Here is a 21,610-nt window from a genome sequence, read left to right as displayed (position 1 = left end):
AATTTTCTTCGAGATACATCTTTGATTAAAGATAGTTTCACGTTAGATGTGAAAAACACGTTAGATTTCTAATACAGTTTTTTTAGCGGCCTTTCGAAAATATCTATTCTCGTTTCATTTTGTACTTCCATTAGCAGTTTACTAACCGACTAAACCCCTTAAGTGTAAGTGGATAAAAACTTATTCCAGATTTTCATTTCCATTGAAATGTCTACTAGAAAAGGAACTTCAATTATTATTACCACTTTTCTTTATTCCTATATATACATCTATAGAAAAACTTGGGGCAAAATGAAACACTGTATTTTTTTCAGTGTCTGAGGTAAAATGAGTCGACAGTTTTGAGATAAAAATAATTACTTTTTAAAAAAAAATTATTAGTTCAGTTGGAAAAAAAGTAAGGGCTCATATGATATATATTTGTAATTTTTTTATGTTAATTTACGATTCGATAACTTCGAATTATTCACACACATCTTATATATCGATACTGCCATTTTAATACGTCATATCCCACAAAATTTGACATTTTCACTTTTCTTGAAAAATAGAATCATTGTAACAATGTGCAGCTTATGTCAAAATTTTAGAGGTCAAATTGTTTGTTTAGTATTTTTAAATAAATATTCTAATATGTCGTATCCCACACGCAGACTTTCGCGCCATTCCAGCTTTATCAGCCAGCACAGTTGCATCCATCCTGATCTCTTTACGTTAAATAATTAAATATGTACACCTAGTATCATTCAAACCTAGTAATTTAATCAACCTTAATGATTTATAACTTAAATTTACTCTCTATATATTTCTAGTTGATTGTATTCTTTAGCAATCAGTTAATTTATACTTTACTTAGCTTAGTTTAGTCATCTTTGTATATTTTTTTATTCATGTATAACTATGTAGTGATCCTGTTATTGGCGAATTTTTGCTGTTGGGTCTAAATAAAGGCAATAATAATAATAATAATAATTCCAATATGTCGTATCCTACATTCGTATGGGTTCAGTCACCCTTAACATTTTCAATTCTAAGTTAATTTTAAGGAAGCAATTAACGACATCAGTAAGAAGGTAATTATGCATAATTTTTGACTCTCCTTACAGCATATAATTCAAAATTATTTATTCACTATAACTGCCTGTATTTTATGAAAAACATGAAAATAAATTTGTAGGTTATACCAATGTAAAAATATTACAAATAATTTTCGTTTGCCGACCGTGAACGTTTTTATCGTCTCCTGAAAAATTTCCCAAATGTGGGATACGACGTATTAGAATGGCAGTATCGATATATATGATCAAAAATTTAAGGGATAAATTATTGATCACTTGTTTATATTTTTATAAAAATTATTAGACAATTTATGTAATTTTCTCAATTAAACTATTGAAGATTGAATAAGTAATAAAATTTCACTTTCATCCATTAGAAAAAAAATTCAAAATAAAAATCATTGAACCAAAAAACACTTGTTATACATCAGTAATTTAACGATCTCAAGGTAAATAAACCATAATAAGAAAACAATCTGAACAAAGAAAACCCGTAAGTAAAAACAGAAGTAAAAACAATAAAAATAAAGATTTAAAAACTACTAAAGCCACCTAACTTCCGTATGTTTTTGAAAGTTATTAAGATTTAAAAATTTTAAGTTTTTAAATAAAAATCTATAGCCAGTAAATTTAAACTTAGTATAGTTACAAGAAAGTGGTAAAAGTCTCGCCGCGCAATACCAAAGAGAGTTACAGGGTCAATGGAAAGTGGTTTGAGAAAATTCAATGAATCTTTACTCGTTTAATGATCGTTCATTGACATTGCATCGTCAGATATTTAACACCGATTTATACTCAGTAGTTATAAGTACTTAATGTTTTTTATTGCCGATAATTTCACACTGCATTGTAGTGAGTTTAAATAAAACCCAAGACAATCGTATGATAAAAGAAGAAAAAAATTAAAGTGAAATCGGAAATTATTACTTACAAATTGCAAATTATTAAAGAGAAACGTTAACGTTTACGTTAACGTCGGCACAATCTCAACCCGATCGAATTGTATTAAGTAATTGCGGAAGTTTATCGGATACAAAGCAATAATTTTATTGTTAAACACAAATTATATACTTAGTAAACTGTAAAAAGTCGGGAGAGACTTCGGATTTTATTCAAATTCAAATTCATTCCGTCACTCGAAGTTCCGGAGTTTTATAAAAATTATGGAGTTTATTTGTCCAGCGGAGTGATTTCGAAGTGATCTAGATTTTTTTTAACCCGCATTTATTCCAATTCGGAGTAAATTTTAGTCTAAAGGGATGAAATAAATGAAACCACCCGCTTCGCATTTACCCCGCAAATTTCTTACAGCCAACGACACAATTAAATGCAAAATATTAATTTACTAAATAAACTTAATTTTCGATAAACGAGAAGTAAAACAACCCGCGGATTTTCAAAATAAAAATTTTTCATTATCATTTTATTAACGCAAACCCATTAGTAATTATCTGATTTCTTTTTAAAACGATCGTTCGTAACAAAGTACCGAGTCTTCAACCGCAAAATTGAATGCAATTCTAATAAAAATGAACACAAACAATTATTATATTTAACAATTAAAAAAAAACTACTAATTAACTTGACGTTAATAAATAAATGAATAAATTTCATCTTCATTAATTATTACCGCAATTATTAAAATATATTCCATTGCATTACATATAATTTATCAACGAGTACAACAACGTAATCACCGTGAACCTTTCAAGTTCCTCGACCTTGAATAATACACCACGCAATCAGTGTTTCAAGAAAATAAAGAGTTACATTAACTCGCTAGATATATATACAACACTTATTGCGTTTGAAATCATCCGACCGTTAATTAGAATGGTTTATTTTTGTGTTCACTCTTTACTTAGTAAAAAAATACATATATTGTTTAAAAATATTTTAATAATTTGTCAAATAATTATGGTACAACGTATTGCATAAATGGAAATGCATATTTTTTATTTCAATATGTAATATATGATATATAATATATATATTACATCATATGCGAATGATTGTTAATTAAAGATCGCAGGACATTTATAGTAACAGTTATTATTATGAAGAGATTTAAATTGCATGGTTATGAAGCCGGCTATTTTATACACAAGCTATCGTGTAATATGCGTGTTATGTAGTAAAGTTACTTCTAATATGTATATATATATATATTTTAAAATTTATTTTTCTTCTTATGCTCATATAAATGAACAAAGTTGCTCTGACTAGTCAGCGAACTCGTGTAATCAACGGCGTAACGGCTGATGCACCAACCGAAGAATTTACACATAACAAGAAAGATAATAAAGAATATTTCAAAAAAGAAAAAAGAAAATGGCATCGAGTAGCCAGACTAAAAAGTACTCATTGAAATCAAAGCTAATTGAAGAACGACTGATACTTTTAACTATAATAGGCTGTGACTTGTACTTTAAAAGTTACTTAAAAACAAGGCAGCAAAAGATGATTTTTTTGAAAATTTGAACTAACGTTTTTAAACTAATCGATTGATTTGAGAAATTTACGAAATAGATTTCAGTAATCGCCCAAATAAAAAGTGTACGAAATTTTATTGAGGTCCAATGAGAATTTTTAATGTGATCGCACTGAAAAGACGCGTTATTTTGTATATATATGTAGATATATACATACACAGAGAAATTTTTGAACCAATGGTATTTTTGGAACCTATTCGACAAATTATGACAGATTTTGGCAAAATTTTTTGGAAATTTCACCGTAAGAACAAATACAATAACTAGATTTTTTTATTGTATTTATATATATATTATTGTTTGTCTGATATTTTACCTGAAAAAAGACAAAGAAGAAATTTTCAAAATAAAAAATAATTATCCTTATTTTGTAATTTACTAAAGATAATTTATGAAAAAAATTAACAAGAAACTAAAAGAGGCAATGAACCGGAAGTTAGAATTATGGCGCGCGTTACCTGAAGCTTTATGTCCGGCAAAATCAGCATTTCTGTTTATACCTTTAAAATTAAAATGCACAGCACAGTTCACCGTTTGACAGTTTTAGATAAAACTTATTTCTTAGGTAATTTTTTTTACACACGAATCACTTAATTATCAGCTGTCAATAAATCGAATAAGTGAGTGAATGAATGTAATTATTGCTTATTGTAGAACAAGTATTACGTATGGATTGTTTATGAAGATATTTTAGTATAGACAACCGGTTGTATACGTCGAGTTCAATAGCTAGACTTGGACTCCCATCCAGTAACTTGTATAGCGTTTATACCATCAATGCTCTGCTAGTATATTGCAGTAGGGAGAGAAGGTATGAAAGAAAATAAAGAAAGAGACGACTTGTTTAAAAGCAGTGGGGAACGGGAAATGTTATGTAGTTGGAGGGATATGAGAATCGCGAAGGTGTACTAGATGTTTAAGTAAAACATATATGTATAGAAGGATTGAAAAAGTGGTAGGAGAAACAACATCCTCTTCTGGTAGTTTCTGTTTATGAGACCAGAAGCTCTTAGTATAGTAAGACTACACCATAAGCGCCATGGCGTCGTTCTTCAACTCACCTTTCACCACAAGGAGAATGTTAAATATTTAACAACGTCGTGATTAGAAAAAAAGATATACTATTTTAAAACTGTCCCCACATTTTTATACGTAATACTAATATATTTAAATTTATTTCGTCCACACAATATCTGAATATAACCTATTGCTTATTTAAATAGAGAATGAATAAATAAATAGAAAACAGAGAAGAAATAGCTTTCATTTTCAAATATAAACCACCAAGAGACATTATAAGTTAATTCATTTAAAGCCCGCGTGGGCGCGATGTGTACATCTTCCTTTAGATTTTATTCTTAACAAAACACCGACTTAATTGATATTCCAATAAAGTAACGACTTTTCTTCACAGCTTTATTCATTGCAGGTGGATGCCTATGACTCATGTCACGGTAGGTGAGTGACACAATGAAAATAATATTGTTGAGGTTTTTAAAAGGTAGTTGTTGAAGAAACAAAGTACTGAAGATATAATAAAACCTGGGATTATGATTATGAGGATGATATTTTATGAAGACTAATTATTATTATTATTTATTGGAGGATTATACAAAAAGAAGTTGAAACAACGACCTTAAAAAGTATTAAATATAATAAAGTACCTTGAACTCAGTGGTAATCCAAGCATTACTTTTACAATTGTACGGAATACTTCCGCTTCTTGTACTTTGGATCAATGGCCAGTTGAAAGAATTTCCATTCGAGTAAACATACGATCGATATATACTATTGGGATTGTATTGGTACTGATTGTATTCTTAGTATTAATATTTATCCGTCATCTTCTGGATAATTTATTAATTTTTATTACTAAGCTTTAAAAAGTTGTACTCTTATCGATAATTAGACTTTTGCCGCGAGGATCGCGATTTAATTTATTGGGAGCAAGTTTTCGATTTTTTTCAGAGCTTATACACTTCGGTTTTTTCGAAATTTAGGGAATATTCTAGTTTAGTCTCAAGTTTTTAAAGAAGTTCTAGAAGATTTCCGACTTTTGTACAAAGCTCTAGAAAAAATAGATCTAGAGTCTTGTAGAATGATCTAGGAAAAATGTGGCAGCAATCTATTGCTTATTTGAATTTTTTAATAATTTATGAAATTTTCAAAAGTAGTCTAGTGTTTTAGGAAATTATAGTATCCTCTAATAACTCAAATTTTTACAACAGCTTTGAAATATTCAAGAATATTCCAAAATGTCAAGAAATGATCTAGGAAGAATCTGGCACGAAATATTCAGTCTTCTAAGGAATTTTTGAACCCATCAACACTCGCTGTGAGAATTTCCCGCACACGAAACTTTTCAAAATAGTCTAGAGTTTTAAGAAGTTCTAGTACTTCCGAATATTTCAAAATTTCTACAAAAGCTCCAGAATATTCTACAATCTTTTCGAATGTTTGAATGATCCGAGAAGAATGACAATTGTCGTTACTTCTTTACTTCAAAAGTAACTTTTCACTCCCTATCCTTTCTTTAGGGATGTGGAAGAAATGTTTCATCTCCACAGTATTTTTACTTGAATCGTAAGCAATAAATGTCTCAAATTTGCTCAAAATCAGCTAATTGGTCCACGAAATGTTTTGAACAATGACATACATATATAAAAAAAGATATCTATTCCTTTATAATTAATAGCCTATGCCCTAAAAAACCATAACCTGTCAAGCAGTAAAAAAATTTTTGAAATCGGTCCAATAGTTTCTATCGTTACCCGGAAGTAACACATGAACTTTTCTTCTTTGTAATTTAAGTATCAAAAATGTGTAATATCTCTATAAATTATAAATATGTTCAATAACTTCGCATAGAATAATATCAAGGCCCAATTTATTTTGAATTACAGCGAATTTAAAAATCGATTAAGACTGCTATCAATAATTAAAATTAAATATAGGGTAGTAAAAAAAAATTAGCAAACGTTATATAATACACGTCATCGAGTTCAATGGCTACCGGAAGTGTTTCGTCTGGATAACACCTGTCTCAATGACGTCAAAATCAATAGCTCTTGCAATTAGTCAGCATTATAAGTTAAAATACAATTTATACAATACAATACAATATATAATATTGTAAATATGTATTAATTCAAGAAGACACTCGACACCTATTTTTTGTCATTTGCATCCACTTTCATTTCTTTCGTTTAAAAAAACTAAATGACTCAATAAAAAATAAGTTACTGTTAATTAATGCGCACTCTGACTTATTTTATTGGGCATTTAGAAAACTAAATGGCCTAGCGACAATAGAATTTTTTTATGCCTCGTAACAGAAGTACGTATATATTTTTATAAGGCATTAAAAAACAATGCTCTCAAAGTTATAAGTTGAAATAGTTTCCATACTTTAGAGAATTTCTAAAGTAGATTGTACTTTTGATGATGTTTGTATCTGCTATTGCACTGTACATTAGTTTTACTCTTCTTATACACGGATTTTTATACGAAAATGTTGTCGTAGTTAGCGAAACTCGGATGTTATTTCCACGTTACTCCATAGACTAAAAATAATTTGTTCACACTATTTAAAGTAGCCTTGAGAATTTCATTTCTATTTATTTCATTCTTCCTTTTTTTTTGCTAAGAATTTCCCGTCTTTGATTTAATATTCACACTCGGCTATAAATTTCTTAATCTCTTGTTTTGAAATATACTACAATATGTGTATGTATAATATGAAGTTGTTCTCATGTATCGAATTCAATGCAATTGTGATTTTATTTTAAATATTGTTACGATTGCAATTGAACGTGTATTTATTTCCTTTTTCTTTTTGTAATTACGATACGTGATTATGTCTTGTAGCTTAAGATAATTGTACTGATATGAGTAATATATGTATATATCTCATATATAAGATCCTTTTACCAAAACAAAAAGGCTTCTGGATGATAATGATAAGCCACGGCCGTAAATAACATAAATACTTCTCTTGTTACTTTTATTTTATTTTGTTGTTGTTTTTTTTTTAATTTTATAATCAACTTAAGTAATCTTCTCCGTAGATAATAACACTTAGACTTACACAATGGTGAAATTAAGGTTAATTTACTTTCTATGACAAATTTTTTAAAAAACTTGTCACTATCACTTAAGTTTTAATTAGAAACTTTTTTTTTTATTTATTTATACACTCAGATAATTATTCAGAATTTTTTATAGAAAAACTGCTAAACTGATAGCAATATTATGGTGGAAATTACTGATAATGTAGAAATTTGTTATAAGAATTGAACCAAATTTCGAAGCATAGTAATTTATAACGAAGATTAGGCTTTTTTTTTATTAGAAGTTTTTGTCTCTTTCATAGTAAAATTGATTTTGGGAAATCAGAATGTTTAGTAAAATAACAGTTAAAATTTAAATAGAAACAATATTTTTATTAAAGTTGAATTAAAAGATAGTGCTCACGCATTAATACGTCAGTTAATTGCTTCATTTTAACCTATTAGTACTAGAATCACGGAAAAAGCTGAACATTTACGAACAAACTCGAACCAGTTGAATTTGAGTAAAATTTCCATACTGTGGAGTAGGAAATTCTAGAAAAATTTGAAATTTTAAGTTCAACTTAAAGCAGTACTGTCGGTTTTAGAATTATATTGTTCAAAATTTAATAAAATCTTTCGTACTAGTAGATATTGATAAGAAGAAGATCAAATTAATTTTTATAAAGAACTACAGAGAAAAATAAATTACTCTCTTAAAATGAATCAGTACTGCACTCCGAGTCAGTAAATGTTCACTGCGAATCAGTCCCAAATATATCATTGATTGAATTAGTGATATATGTGAGATTTTTTATGCAGTGAATAACACTAATTGAAGTACTTTTCACTGATTCATTTTAAGAGAATAGATTAAACCTGTGATTTATCATGTAGTTCAATGTTAAAAGTATGAAAACTAAAATTTGGCAGCTCTCTGTATTTCCAAAAAAATAAATTTGATCATTTTCTTGTCTGCTATATGCCAAATTTCATTAATTACTTAACAGTAATTTTAAAACTGACATTACTACTTTTATAAATTTTTTAATTATGCAAAGATTTTATATTTTTTCTGTAAATATTAATTTAAAAAAAAAATTAATTTTGTTTATAAATTATAAATACCACTATATTATGTAAAAATATTTATCTTTCTGACTATATCTTAATTTTAATCATCATATTATATCATCATCATATTTATATAATTATGATAAGTTAACAGGAATGTCTTCCTTTTTCTAACGGATAAAAAAAAATATTTGAATTCAAATTTACGTCAAATTAAATACCTTTGGGTACAAAATAAGCGGACGTAAATTTTAATATTATTAGCTTTTTGTCTTATAATTTAAGCCAATTAAATTTAATAATTACTGTGCATCTATATATATAACTAACGACATATACTACTTTAACTAATTATTATTATATATATATTTATAACTTATCAACAAATCAATTAATAAAATAAAATATAAAATGACCAATTTTTTTGAATTAATTGATTTTAATTTTTAAAAATTCATCATAAAAAAAACTTCTTAATTAATTCTGACAATAGAGAATTTGAAAAATGCGACTAATTTATTTGAAATTAATTTAAAAATTAATATTGTTTTTGAAAATATTTAATTTTTTTGATAACTTTAATCCTTGAATTATCTGCGTGTATAAAATAATCTTAAAAGTTGAATATAAAAAAAATTTTTTTTTTTTTTAGAGATGAATAACTAGTATTACTTGTAATACGAGTTCTTGTGTGATAGAAATATCTAATTAGGATTCTACTAAAAAAAAATTCTATAGGAAAATATTACGACATCACGAATAAAAAAATTTATATAGATAATATTAAACAAATAAGGATAAATTTTTTATAAAGAAAAAACGTACGCAATAAAAAGTTGAGTCGAATCAAAGGCCATTTTTTTGAATAAAAAATCTTTAGACTTTGATTTGGAAAAGAAATAAAAGTATAAATAACTAGTTATTTGTAAACATGGAATTTTTTGTGTGTTTAATACATAAATAAAATATATATGTATATATAAAAATAATAAAATATGTATTTATATATTTACTGTGGAAAATTTCCAATCATTAAAAAATAATTATAGAATGACATAATTTGTCATGAAAAAAATTTTCTTTAAATAGAATTTTAATTACTGCGTTTTCTAACAAAAGATGTTTGCAGTATAGTCAATTAAATTTTTCTTTAAATAAATGGAATAAAAAAAAAAAAAAACAATTATCGACATTATACTTAAGAGTAATTAAAATCAATTGTAACAAACGCCGTAAATTTCACTATATCCATAATAATATTTAGTAATGGGTGCATGTCGAATATAAATAAACATGACGGAGTAAAAATATCAATAATTATATACATAAAAAAAATATGCATAGAGAACTGGCTAAAATGAGCCCCTTGATAATTTTTTTAGTTCAATTATTTTTAATTATGATCCTGAAGTTAACAGCCAATTAGCAATTTTTGGATTTTTTTTTTCAACAAGTCAATTACAAAACAAAAAACTAAAAATATGCACCTGTAGATAATTTAAAAAACTACAGGTGCAATTTTTTCAAATGATTTTTTTTTATAATTTGTGGTTTTTAAAAAAATTTAAAAATTATTAGACGCCGGCTAATTTCAGATGAGTGTGAATGTAGCAGAGGGAGATATTTTATATATTTTAAATAAATAAGTAAATGAATTACAATACAAAATTTTAAAAAATCCGCATGCTGATTTTTCATTGATCTAAAGACGCATTTTTTTACTTTTATTCCACTTACATTCTTTTTATCTTTTCAAAAATTTAAAAAATTCCCACTTGTCAGTTACATTGACATGATCCTGAAGTTAGCAGACAATTGACAATTTTTGAATTTTTGTTTTTTAACAAATCAATTACAAAAAAATAAAATAAAAATATGCACATGTAGAAAATTAAAAAAATTACAGGTGCAATTTTTTCAAATATTTTTCTTTTCATGTTTTATCCCTTTAAAAAAAATCCAAAATTTATTAGACGTCTGCTAACTTCAGTATCATATTATTTAGTCTATTTATTACTAATTATAAATTTGTCTGATGTCTGCTACATTCATACTCATGTTTTTTAACAAATCAATTGCAAAAAAATAAAACAAAAATATGCACATGTAGAAAATTAAAAAAGCTACAGGTGGAATTTTTTAAATATTTCTCTTTTTTTAATTTATCATTTTTTAAAAATTCAAAAATTATTAGATGTCGGCTAACTTCAGTATCATACATTCACACTCTAAGTTTCACTATCATTTTCAATTAAAAAACTTAATTGTAAAATTTTTAATGGCCTAAATTATCCAGGTGACAATTCCCCCTTTCTAATTTAAAAAATTTTCGAGTCATTTGCTTGCTCCTTCCCTCCATGTGCTCCCCAAGAACAGTAAAAAAAAAAAATTATTGTTTTTACCACAGAAATTTTTATTTAAATTTCAGGGATTCATTTTACCCTCCCCACTTTCTCAAATAATTAAAAAAAAATATTTAAAAAACTTACCCGTACAAAACGCGGCTTATATCCTTCATCATCCGGGATATCACCAGACACTATTGGAGAATTCATCTCCTCATTATATTTTTACACTATTAAAAAAAAAAACCACTTTTTTATCACTTATTTATTCATTCACTCACTCATTAAAAAAATAATTTAAAAACTCCTTGGAATATTAATTTATTAAGTAAAAAAAAAAAAAACAAAACAAAATAAAATTAACCAGATGCACAAATGCTAAATCGTTTGCACAATTGAACAAACAAATCCAATAATAATAATAATAACCACAATAAATAAAAATTTTAAAATAAAATAACTCTCATGGAATGCACGTGTGACCCGAATCAAGACTTTCTAATCGCGTTCACTTAAAAAAACAACTTTAAAACATTTTATAAATTCAAATTAATTAAAAATAGTCAATAGACATTTAAATAATTTTTATTTCCATGTAATATATATATATTCAAATGTATAACGTAGAGGCAACAGACAAGGCAGGTGCAAGGCCGAATGCAACGAATAAAAAAAACCTGATCTCAAAACAGGTCACTAGGGCCGTAACGCGCGAATTTTATTTTATTTAAAATTCATTTTTTTCAAATATCCACTTTTATTTCAAAATAAACTAGGTTATGTTTCCTTGTTTTATATTTGTTTGTTTATATATTTTATTATTATTATTATTATATAATTAAGTAAACTTGATAAATATAAATATAAATATTTAAATTTTAGTTTTATTTAACAGGACTGTCAGTTTGTGAACGAGCGTCCGGCGTTTGTGCGCACAACCAGGTAAGTCTCCAACAAAACGTACTCTCTCGACCACGACTTGTTGGTGTATGTAATACACGTGATGCTTGATACCTACACCTACTGTATACTCAAATATATATGTACATATATATAGATATAACAGATGTAATTTAAAATGTATTGGTAGATATATGGGTGTGCAGGCAACACTTAATAGTGTCCGAATACCTTGAAAATATGTATGAGAGTATGAGAGTATTGTGACTGCGATGGTTGTGGGGATGGAGGTGGAGGTGGAGGTGGAGGTGGGTTTTCAAGCGCGTCGATGAAACAGGTATAAAACATTGAATATAATATTGAGTAGGTTGTAAGCTAGTTGATGGATGGATTTTATTATTTAATTACAATCATGGAGATTGTGGAAATTTATGGGAAATAAAAAACTTTAAGTCTATTATTGGAAATAATTTGAGCAGGAAAAAACAAGTGTTGGATGTATTTTTACGATAATTTGCTAATTAAATTATTATGATAACGTAATTTGTGTCGCATGTCGCGGAACCGCGAATTATTATCTCTGACGTCATTAGACGTCAGCTGCTTCAGACATTACGCTGAGATAATTTTTGAACATTTAAAAAATTTGAAATAACTTTTTTTTTTTAGTTTTATTTATTTAGTTATTGAGGATTTGGTTTTTTAAAATTTTTTTTTGAGTCGGGATTTTTTTAGGTGATGTTATTTTTTTTTTTTTTTTTTTTTAAAGTAGTGATGCGTTATTTTTTTAAAATTTAAATTTGATGAGCTGATAAAGAAAAAATGCTGAAGGCTGAATAAAGTATTTATGAAATATCATCATTGTTATTTTGTAATTATAGATTGGAAAAAAATTTTTAGAATTTTTGTGATAATTTTTTAAATAATATTATTATTGTTTTTTTTTGTGATGATTCATAGTTTTGTTTTTATTTACTTTGAAATTAAATGTAATGGAGATGAATCAGTAAATGATATTTAATTTTATATTTTTCTCCGACTCATTTCATATAAGAATTTCGTAGATTTTAGTGGGATTCAAAGGAAAAATAATATTTCATAATTCAATTGGAATTCCGATAATTATTTAATTATCACTTATCGATTCATATGCGACAAAGAATTACCCCCTCCTATTATCGTATTTTTTTTCTAAAAAATTAGTATTGATATAGAAATTTAGTTGAGATCAGTCAGCATGGAATAAAAAAAAATCACGTAATTATTTTCAGATTCAGTAATTTGGAAATTATTTTCATTCAGTTTTCTGCTAATCATTTTTGATTCATTACACTGAGAAAAAAAATTAACTTTAGTAAAAACAATATTTTCTTGAGTAGTAAATTACAAGAAATTATTTAATTATTAATTTCATGTCCGACTGAAAAAATAATTTATATTATTAAGAGAATAAGGAAAAATTTTGTTCCCGCCATATCTATATGATAGAATTAGTTAATGTTATTAAAATTGGTATCATTAGATAGGTTGACTTGAATTTGTGCCTTTTCATAGTTTAAACTCTTTTTAATTCCCAAGTATTGAGATAAATAGATTTATCTATATCATTCGAATTACATTTAAATTGCGCGGGAAAAAAGACGATCGTATTTATTTTCTTTAAATAAATAAATACTTTAATTATTTCTGTCACTAAATATGACTGAATGTTAATGAATATATAGCTATATCATTTATATCGCGTTACTTATTCCAAAATGACAGATTTTTATACTCCCTTTTGGTTTTAGGAAACTTTTCAAAGCCAAACAAGTGTGCATAGAAAAAAAAAGGATTCATTGACACAAAAAATCTTTACTCGCTTAAAGAAAATTTTTACTTACCCCAAGAATTTTTTTGCATTGTGAATTGAAAACAAAAATTTCTTTAGAACTAGAAAAAATTACTTGGTGCAAGGAATTATTTCTTGACCAAAAAAATATTTTCTCGCCCCAAGATAATTTTTGTATTCAATTGATAATGCATAAAATTTCTTGGTGCAAATTGAAATTTTTTGCGGCAAGAAATACTTTTTTTCTGCGTATTTTATAAATTTAGTATTGATATTTGGGCAGTCACGTAGTGACTGCAGGTTGCTCGTTTTATTGTTAAAAGAAAATCGAAATTTATTTACGAAATTCAAAAAAATTTTTAAACAATAAGATCATCGTTTATTAAACTAAACTTGAATTTCTTCAATCAAGAAAATAATTTTTAATAAAATCTTCCAATTTTTAATATCATAATTTATCGTATAATTTGTTTTATAAATTAACTAAAAATATATCATATTATTAAGGGTATTCTCAGGTAACATCCCCCTCCCCCACTTTTAAAAATATTCAATGAAAAATTGTATATGTATGAAAAGTGATAGAAAGTTTTATACCGAATATTTCCAATAAAACTTTGAACCACAAAATATTTAAGAAAAAAATTAATTCCCGTTTCGTTTACTCACATGAATATTTTGTATGATTCATTATCTTAATAACCATCAGAAAAAAAAAAGTATTTTTATCATAAAACTCATTATCAAACAATACAGAAAGTAATTAAAAAATAAAGAGTCATTGATATTAAAATAGTAATGCACTAACGTAATCAGTAATGACTAATTTCTCGGAAGTGATTTTAGTAAAAATCTCTCATTAAGATTTGCCGGATTTGAAAGTTTGTATCGATAAGTTCGATAACTTAAATACTTGTTTGTATTTTAAGTTGAGTCACTAGGAATGCCGACTTGTAGAATTTATTACGTATACTAGTTTTATAATTAAATCAGTTAAATTTAAAAAAATTAATTAATTAATTAATTACACTAATTTAGTAATTTATAATACCGACTGTTGAATAACTCGGGTATTATTTTATTGAGAATTTACAACATTTCATAAAATATATTATAATTGTTTATAAAATAATTATATGTAAATGTATATCTATATTCATTTATATAATAAAAAATATATCACGAAGACGTACTGATGACATTAGTAGCTATCAGTAATTTAGTAACAGTAGATGCTAATTTAAAAGATACCTTTTTCATCAACAGTCGGGTTTTTATCCCAGCAGTATGTGATGCTAAATGATAAACATCCGCGAAAAACTAAAAATTTATATATATTTTATAAAAAATATATTTATTTATAATTTTATTTAATAGAGTTAAGTACTCAGTCTCCATGTCCCTTAAAAATTCCCGCTAATTTTTTTTTTTTAAGGTATTAATTTATCACACGTAAAAAAAAGTTACTTCAAAAAAGTACAGTGACCTTACAAATTTGAAATAATTAAAAAAAAAATTATTCAGGATCATGAGTACAGGGTGGCCACGAACCGGGAATATCGGGAATTATCAGAGAATTAAATTGTAACAGTTAAAAATTTAAAAAATTTTCAATTATACACTAGATATAAAAATTAAGGGATATTAAAAAAATTTCAAATTTTAAAGTGATTTTCAACAGGTTGTAACTCGAAGGAAAATCGTCAAACGACAAAAACAAAAAAGGCAAATTGTAGCTTCAAGTGTCTAGTTTTCTGATCTGGTATTCAATTTTTTTTATTATGTGCGGTTCCGGAGTAATCCTAAGAAAACTATCAAAAAAGAAATTTACCAAATTTTTGCTCGTCTTAAAAACGGTCTCCGAGCTTCAATAAATTTTTTTCGATAATTAAGATTGATTTTTGATTGCTCCGGAACCGCGCATAATACAAAAATTTAAAGACCCAGATCATAAAACGAGACACTTGAAGCTACAGTTTGACTTTTTGTTTTTATTGTACGACCATTTTCCTTCGAGTTACAAACTGTTGAAAATGACTAAAAAATTTGAAATTTTTTTTAATATCCCTTAATTTTTGTAACCAGTGTGTTTTGAATTTATTTAAATCATAAAATTTCTTATTAAATATTTTAACTTATACATTTTTAACACCGAATTTATCAAAAGTAGGCAATATTAATTTATTTTATTGCCATTTTTTATGGTTTCTCGCATGATTTAATTATCAAATTTAATTATTAAAAATGAAAATATAATAAAAACTTTGAATATATAAATGATACGAATAAAATTTCTAAATCAGAGAAAAATATGAAAAACTTTACTGGAAAATTGGGAAATATCAGGGAATTTTAAAATCATTTCTTTGTGACCACCCTCTTAAAGTAACAGTACCAAATATTGACCGAGCTCCACTTAATGGCGGGGTCTTAGACTCATAATAATTATTAAATTGTAGAAATTAATTTATGAAAAATATAAAGTTGTGAGTTGTAAATTTTTCATGAATTAAATTCCAGAATTTTAAAATTATAGAGTCTTTAAATACCCAGTCATTAATTGGAGCTCGGTCGTTATTTGGTACTGTTACTCTGTGTAAAAAAAAAATATATATGCAATATAAATTTATCTTATGGGTAAAAAAAAATTGACAATCGAAATTATGTCCGAATAATTTTATTAATTAAATTTATAAGGAAGATGGATATCAAGGGATTGGTGATCGAGTACTTTTTTTAAAAATGAATATAAAAAGTACCTTAGAGTCTTCACCAGGCATTGATTTATCGCTGAACTCAGAGCCAACTTCTGTGCAATCAATAAGAGTAGTACGCAGTGGAGTTACCATCAGCATCATATTTGTTTGTTCTTTGGCAACACACCCGTGTAATTCTTTTATTTGGATAATTATTTGACGCGCTGATACTGTTGCATTCCATCTTGACCAGGCAAACATGTATGCTGTACTAAGTAAACCCATGCATGATTGAAGATGTTTTTCAGCAATCGGGTGCTTTACTGGAAGGCCTTTTATGTAACTAAAAGTATCTCTTTCAGGGAATAAATCACAGCCACCAGATCTCATTTTCTGTAAATAATTCATATTCAGATTGATACTTAGTGTTCAAATTATAAATAGATTCAATTGTATGTGAACTTTTGAAAATTTTGCCTGATCTTCAAAGATAATTGTCATAGAAATTTAATTACTTTGCATGAATATCGACTTGTTGACGTAATTAAAAAAATTAAAGCATAATCTTTTAAAGTGGGGGTTTAATTAAAAAAATTTTTAAAAGACAGTAGTAATTTTTTTTTTTTTTAAATATCAATTAGTTTTTGATAATTGTCAGTTTATTCAAGTCTTGCAATGAAATTTCTCGTATTTAAAAACTAATTGCTCATGAGAAAAAGAATTTTCAATCAAAATTCAGGTTTTTCAAATAACTATCAGCTTTGAAATAAATATTAATTGACTTATGGACAGTAAAAAAAAAAAATTGTTTTTTTTCATATCAATAATTGTATTGATATGAAAATAAAAACGAGGTATGTAAATAAGTTAATTTATAATGATATTCATATTTTATATTTCAGACGGATTTTAAATTGTTAATAACTTCAAGTAAATTGATTTGAATTTAAAGGAAAAATTTTAATTGTGTGACATTTATGTGAATCTTAATAAAGTTATGGATTTGTTATTCAAAAAATGTTTAGATTTACAATTCAAGCCTGATTTAAATTCAGTTTTACTTGATTTTCATAACTCGCAACCAAGTGCAACGTTAGAAGGGCATGTCTCGGGTCACATTGGCACATGTTAATTTTTTTTTTTACGTTAGAAATTTTATGATTCAAGAAAAACAATCTTACGTGATTATTTAATATTATTCATTTTGAAAGCAGTTTTGTTCATTATTCAATTAAGCCACGAAATTTCATAATTAACTTTAATAATTTGATTTAAAATTAGTAACAAAAAAATTTTGCTTAGTGAAAATTTTATCGTGAAATCGAGTATTGACTCAATTAATTGTTTTTATTCAATCAATTAATTTTTAAATTAAACCCAAAATTTTTTTTTAACTAAATAAAATTTTTACTCAAAAATATTTTTGTTTTTAATATATGAGTAGATTTATGAGACAAATATTAGTTTTTATCATTTCTATAAAAATATTTTATGATAAAAAAAAAAAATGTTTCAAATAAATTGACTTCACAATAAGCTAATTAGTAAAAAAATATTAATGATTAAAATTTCAACACTAGATATTTTTATTCCTTTATAATTATGGTAATTATTTGGAAGTGGGGTCAACCACATTTTTGACGATAAAAAATTTAGAAATAAATATTATCGATTGGTTTTTTTTTTAAATTGTTTTATTTCACGACGGATTTATAAATCCACCATCAGAAATTATAAATTTTTGATATTTCAATGAGTTCTTGCAATTTTTAAATATAAAAAATTCATGTTTTTCATCATATTCATCGAAATTTTTGTGGCAACATTTTTTTGAGTCTGCTAGCATTTATTTTCTTAAAAAACATAAAAAAACTGAATATCTATTCATTTATTTATTGCAACGAATGCCGATCGGCAGTATAAATTAATAGTAACAATAATATAATATAAGTGATATTGGAATTTAATATAAATATGATTAATGAAAATGAAACTAAAAATAAAATAAAATAAAATTGGTGATATTGTACATGTATTAGTTGTTTACACGGAGAGAAATTTATAGTAACCGTTCCTAGTACTTTTATGAAATATCATCTCATAGACCCATACCGTTATGGTAATGATTACTTGGAATTATGGGATATAGGCCCATACTTTCTGAGAACAATTCCCATGATTATGGTAACAGTTCCCATATCGCATGGTAATAGAATTATGGTAATGATTACCATACTCATAGGAATAGTTTCCATAAGCAAGTAGGAACCAATCCTATAACCACATTGTAACGATTCCTAAGTGCACATGGGAATAAATCCTATATATTATAGTAACTATTCCCATAATGTATGGGAATGATTACCACAATATTATGGTAACCATTACCATAGTTACATAGTTACGATTACCATAATTACCAACTATTCCGATACCATATAGGAATTATACCCATAATTATGGGAATGATTACCATAATATATATGGTTGCCGTTCCTATAATCAACATTTCAAAAAAACCGGTTACCATGCATTATGGGAACCATTACTATAATATATGGTAATTGTTACCATAAATTTCTCTCCGTGTAGTATTGTATTTTTGAAAGAAAAAATTTTTTTGATATTGCAATTAGAAAATTTTTTATGAATTTTTAAAAATAGATTTTTTTAAAATAATCGAAACTAAGGTTACTCACAATTTTGACAATAAAAAGTCGAGAAATCAATATTTCGATTTTTTATGGCCAAAAATGTGGTTGACCCCACTTCCAAACAATTACCATAATTATTTTTATCAAATCGTCCCTTATTTTTTGACATCATAAAAAGAATAATAAAATTTTTTTTTTTAGTTCGGAAAGTAGTAAGAAAAAAAAAATTTATTGACTTACTCGTATTAATAAATCAAGTTTCATATATTTTCCAACAAGATCTTGAAGTGCAGTTGTAGTGCCTCCGATTAAAGAATTTAGACATACCAAATTTTCCTGAAAAAAAAAAAATTAATAAAAATAAAATAAAAAATAAATAAATTAGTGAATAATTATAATTTTTACCCGTACGACAAATTCAACTTGAACAATAGCAGCAGAAATATTGAGTGTCACCCCACCAGTTTTACCAGTTTCCGGTTTCAATTCCCAACTTTGAAATGGTAAATTAATAAATTTAAATCCCGCAAGACCGTGGATGCCAAGTCTACCAGTCCTGAATGTTATTATTTGTTTTTCTTCATTGTATTTGATATCATGTACGTCCTGAGTCGACCAAATTTTTTTATCATCAATCCAGTGAGCGACCAGAGGCGGCTCGAACCACAAAACTGACTCCGGAAGCCTGTGATACGTATATACAAATTTTTTATCTTAATAAAAACTATTTACTGTACAATAATTCAATGCCCATACACTTTTAAAAACTTTAAATAAACATTTATATTTATTTTTTACTTGAAAGTGACAAGCACTAGAGCTTCCATCGCAGCTTCAAGAGCTTTCATTTCAGCTTCAATCACCTCCGGAGTTCTTTCTGCGTCTGGTGCTGGCGGTGGCGCTTTGTACGGCCGTAAAAAAGATACATATCTGAGTTCTTTTGGTAGTTGAACTGTAAATTTATTTTATTCCAAGTATTTTTATTTTATTTATAAATTTATTTAAATAATGTCTTGTACTTTTACTTTTTTTTTATTCTGCAGGTCACGACTCGTGATATTTAAATATCAACATGTTAAGATTTTTTATTACGCGTCTCTAATACCTGAAGGGCCTGGATTTTTTTTTAAACTTTTCCATGTGAGTTCAGTAATTTTCAACAAGCGTAAGAAATTTAAAAAGAAATTTTTTTTGTAAGCAAAAGGGCTTCGTAAATTTTTTTACTTTTATTCATTTTTATCGTAATGTCAAAGTGACATTACGATATAATTTATGAAGTAATCAAATAAAAGCACAAGAAAATATTAACTAGTAAAAAAGTTTTCAAACAATTGTTAATTTTTAAGCTAATTATCAATAAATGATTATATATATTAGGGTGCTTTGTTTGAAGCATCAAAGTTTTCCCATTTAAAATGCATGTAAATCGAATAACTTTTTTTTAAATTACTATAACAGCCCGATTTTGAGCTATCGTTTTGAAACTAGTTTTTATTTGTAGAGTAATTGTTGTATTTTAAAAGTGTATAAAACGGTTTTGGTCTAACTCGATCCATGTCGATTGTATCAGCTCCGAAAGTCAATTTTTCACTTTTTTCATTTATTTTTGTTAATAGTGAAGAAACGGCTCATCTTACAAAAAATATGCGTAGGACCAATCTTTTAGGAAATTTTGTCCTCTCCAAAACTGCTAATGACACTTATATTGCTAAAGTGCACTGTTCATGAGATACATGCATTTTAACATTTTACAGTAAAAAAGATTAGTACTATAGTAAGCTTACAATTCTTTTTATTGTAAAATGTTAAAATACATGTATCTCATGAACAGTGCACTTTAGCAATATAAGTGTCATGAGCAATTTTGTAGAGGGCAAAATTTCCTAAAAGATTGGTCCCATGCATGTTTTTTGTCAGATGAGCCGTTTCTTCACTATTAACAAAAATAAATGAAAAAAGTGAAAAATTGACTTTCGGAGCTGATACAATCGACATGGATCGAGTTAGACCAAAACCGTTTTATACACTTTTAAAAAGTAAAAATTACTCTACAAATAAAAACTAGTTCCAAAACGATAGCTCAAAATCAAAAATGATTTACATGCATTTTAAATGGGAAAACTTTGATGCTCGAGAGGAAGTACTTCAAATTAAAATTAAGAGCTGAAATTTTCAGGGAATTATCTCAACATAAACAATAAAATTTTCTTGTGTCCGCTAAAAAAAAAAGATGTTCGTTTCAAACGAAGCACCCTAATATATACGTACATAGAAATATAAAAAAAAAAAAAAACTAACGTGTTGTCAAAAAAATATCTCCTCTCATATCTTTAGGCTGAGGTGGTTGATAAATTAAATCAATATGATACACTCCGCCAAGTATCCGATATTTTCGTAAATTTATTTCTGTTTTTTCACACCGGGTAAATAATAATTTTCTCAACTCCTTTCTATTTTCCTCTGAAGAATAAAAAAATTAATAATTATTTTCATTAAAACATTTATTTGTTT

General features: G+C 26.4%; 1 protein-coding gene across 8 annotated transcripts in view; it reads right to left on the bottom strand.

The window, feature by feature from the left end:
* LOC130673635 (uncharacterized) overlaps window positions 1–21,610 on the bottom strand; it is a 114,669-nt gene that overhangs the window by 39,658 nt on the left and 53,401 nt on the right. For 6 of the 8 annotated variants that reach the window (XM_057478735.1, XM_057478732.1, XM_057478737.1 and 3 more), the window contains 6 exons: window positions 21,398–21,559; window positions 19,898–20,051; window positions 19,505–19,784; window positions 19,340–19,435; window positions 16,509–16,838; window positions 15,001–15,069 (listed from right to left, as the gene is read on the bottom strand). In XM_057478735.1, the coding sequence (XP_057334718.1) occupies window positions 15,001–15,069; window positions 16,509–16,838; window positions 19,340–19,435; window positions 19,505–19,784; window positions 19,898–20,051; window positions 21,398–21,559 (1,091 nt within the window). The remainder of the gene's footprint in view (window positions 1–15,000; window positions 15,070–16,508; window positions 16,839–19,339; window positions 19,436–19,504; window positions 19,785–19,897; window positions 20,052–21,397; window positions 21,560–21,610) is intronic. The other 2 variants (XM_057478733.1, XM_057478734.1) reach the window with 2 other exon arrangements.

Source organism: Microplitis mediator, chromosome 8, assembly GCF_029852145.1.
Source record: "Microplitis mediator isolate UGA2020A chromosome 8, iyMicMedi2.1, whole genome shotgun sequence".
Lineage (NCBI taxonomy): Eukaryota > Metazoa > Arthropoda > Insecta > Hymenoptera > Braconidae > Microplitis > Microplitis mediator.
This window is presented reverse-complemented; position numbering and strand designations above follow the sequence as displayed.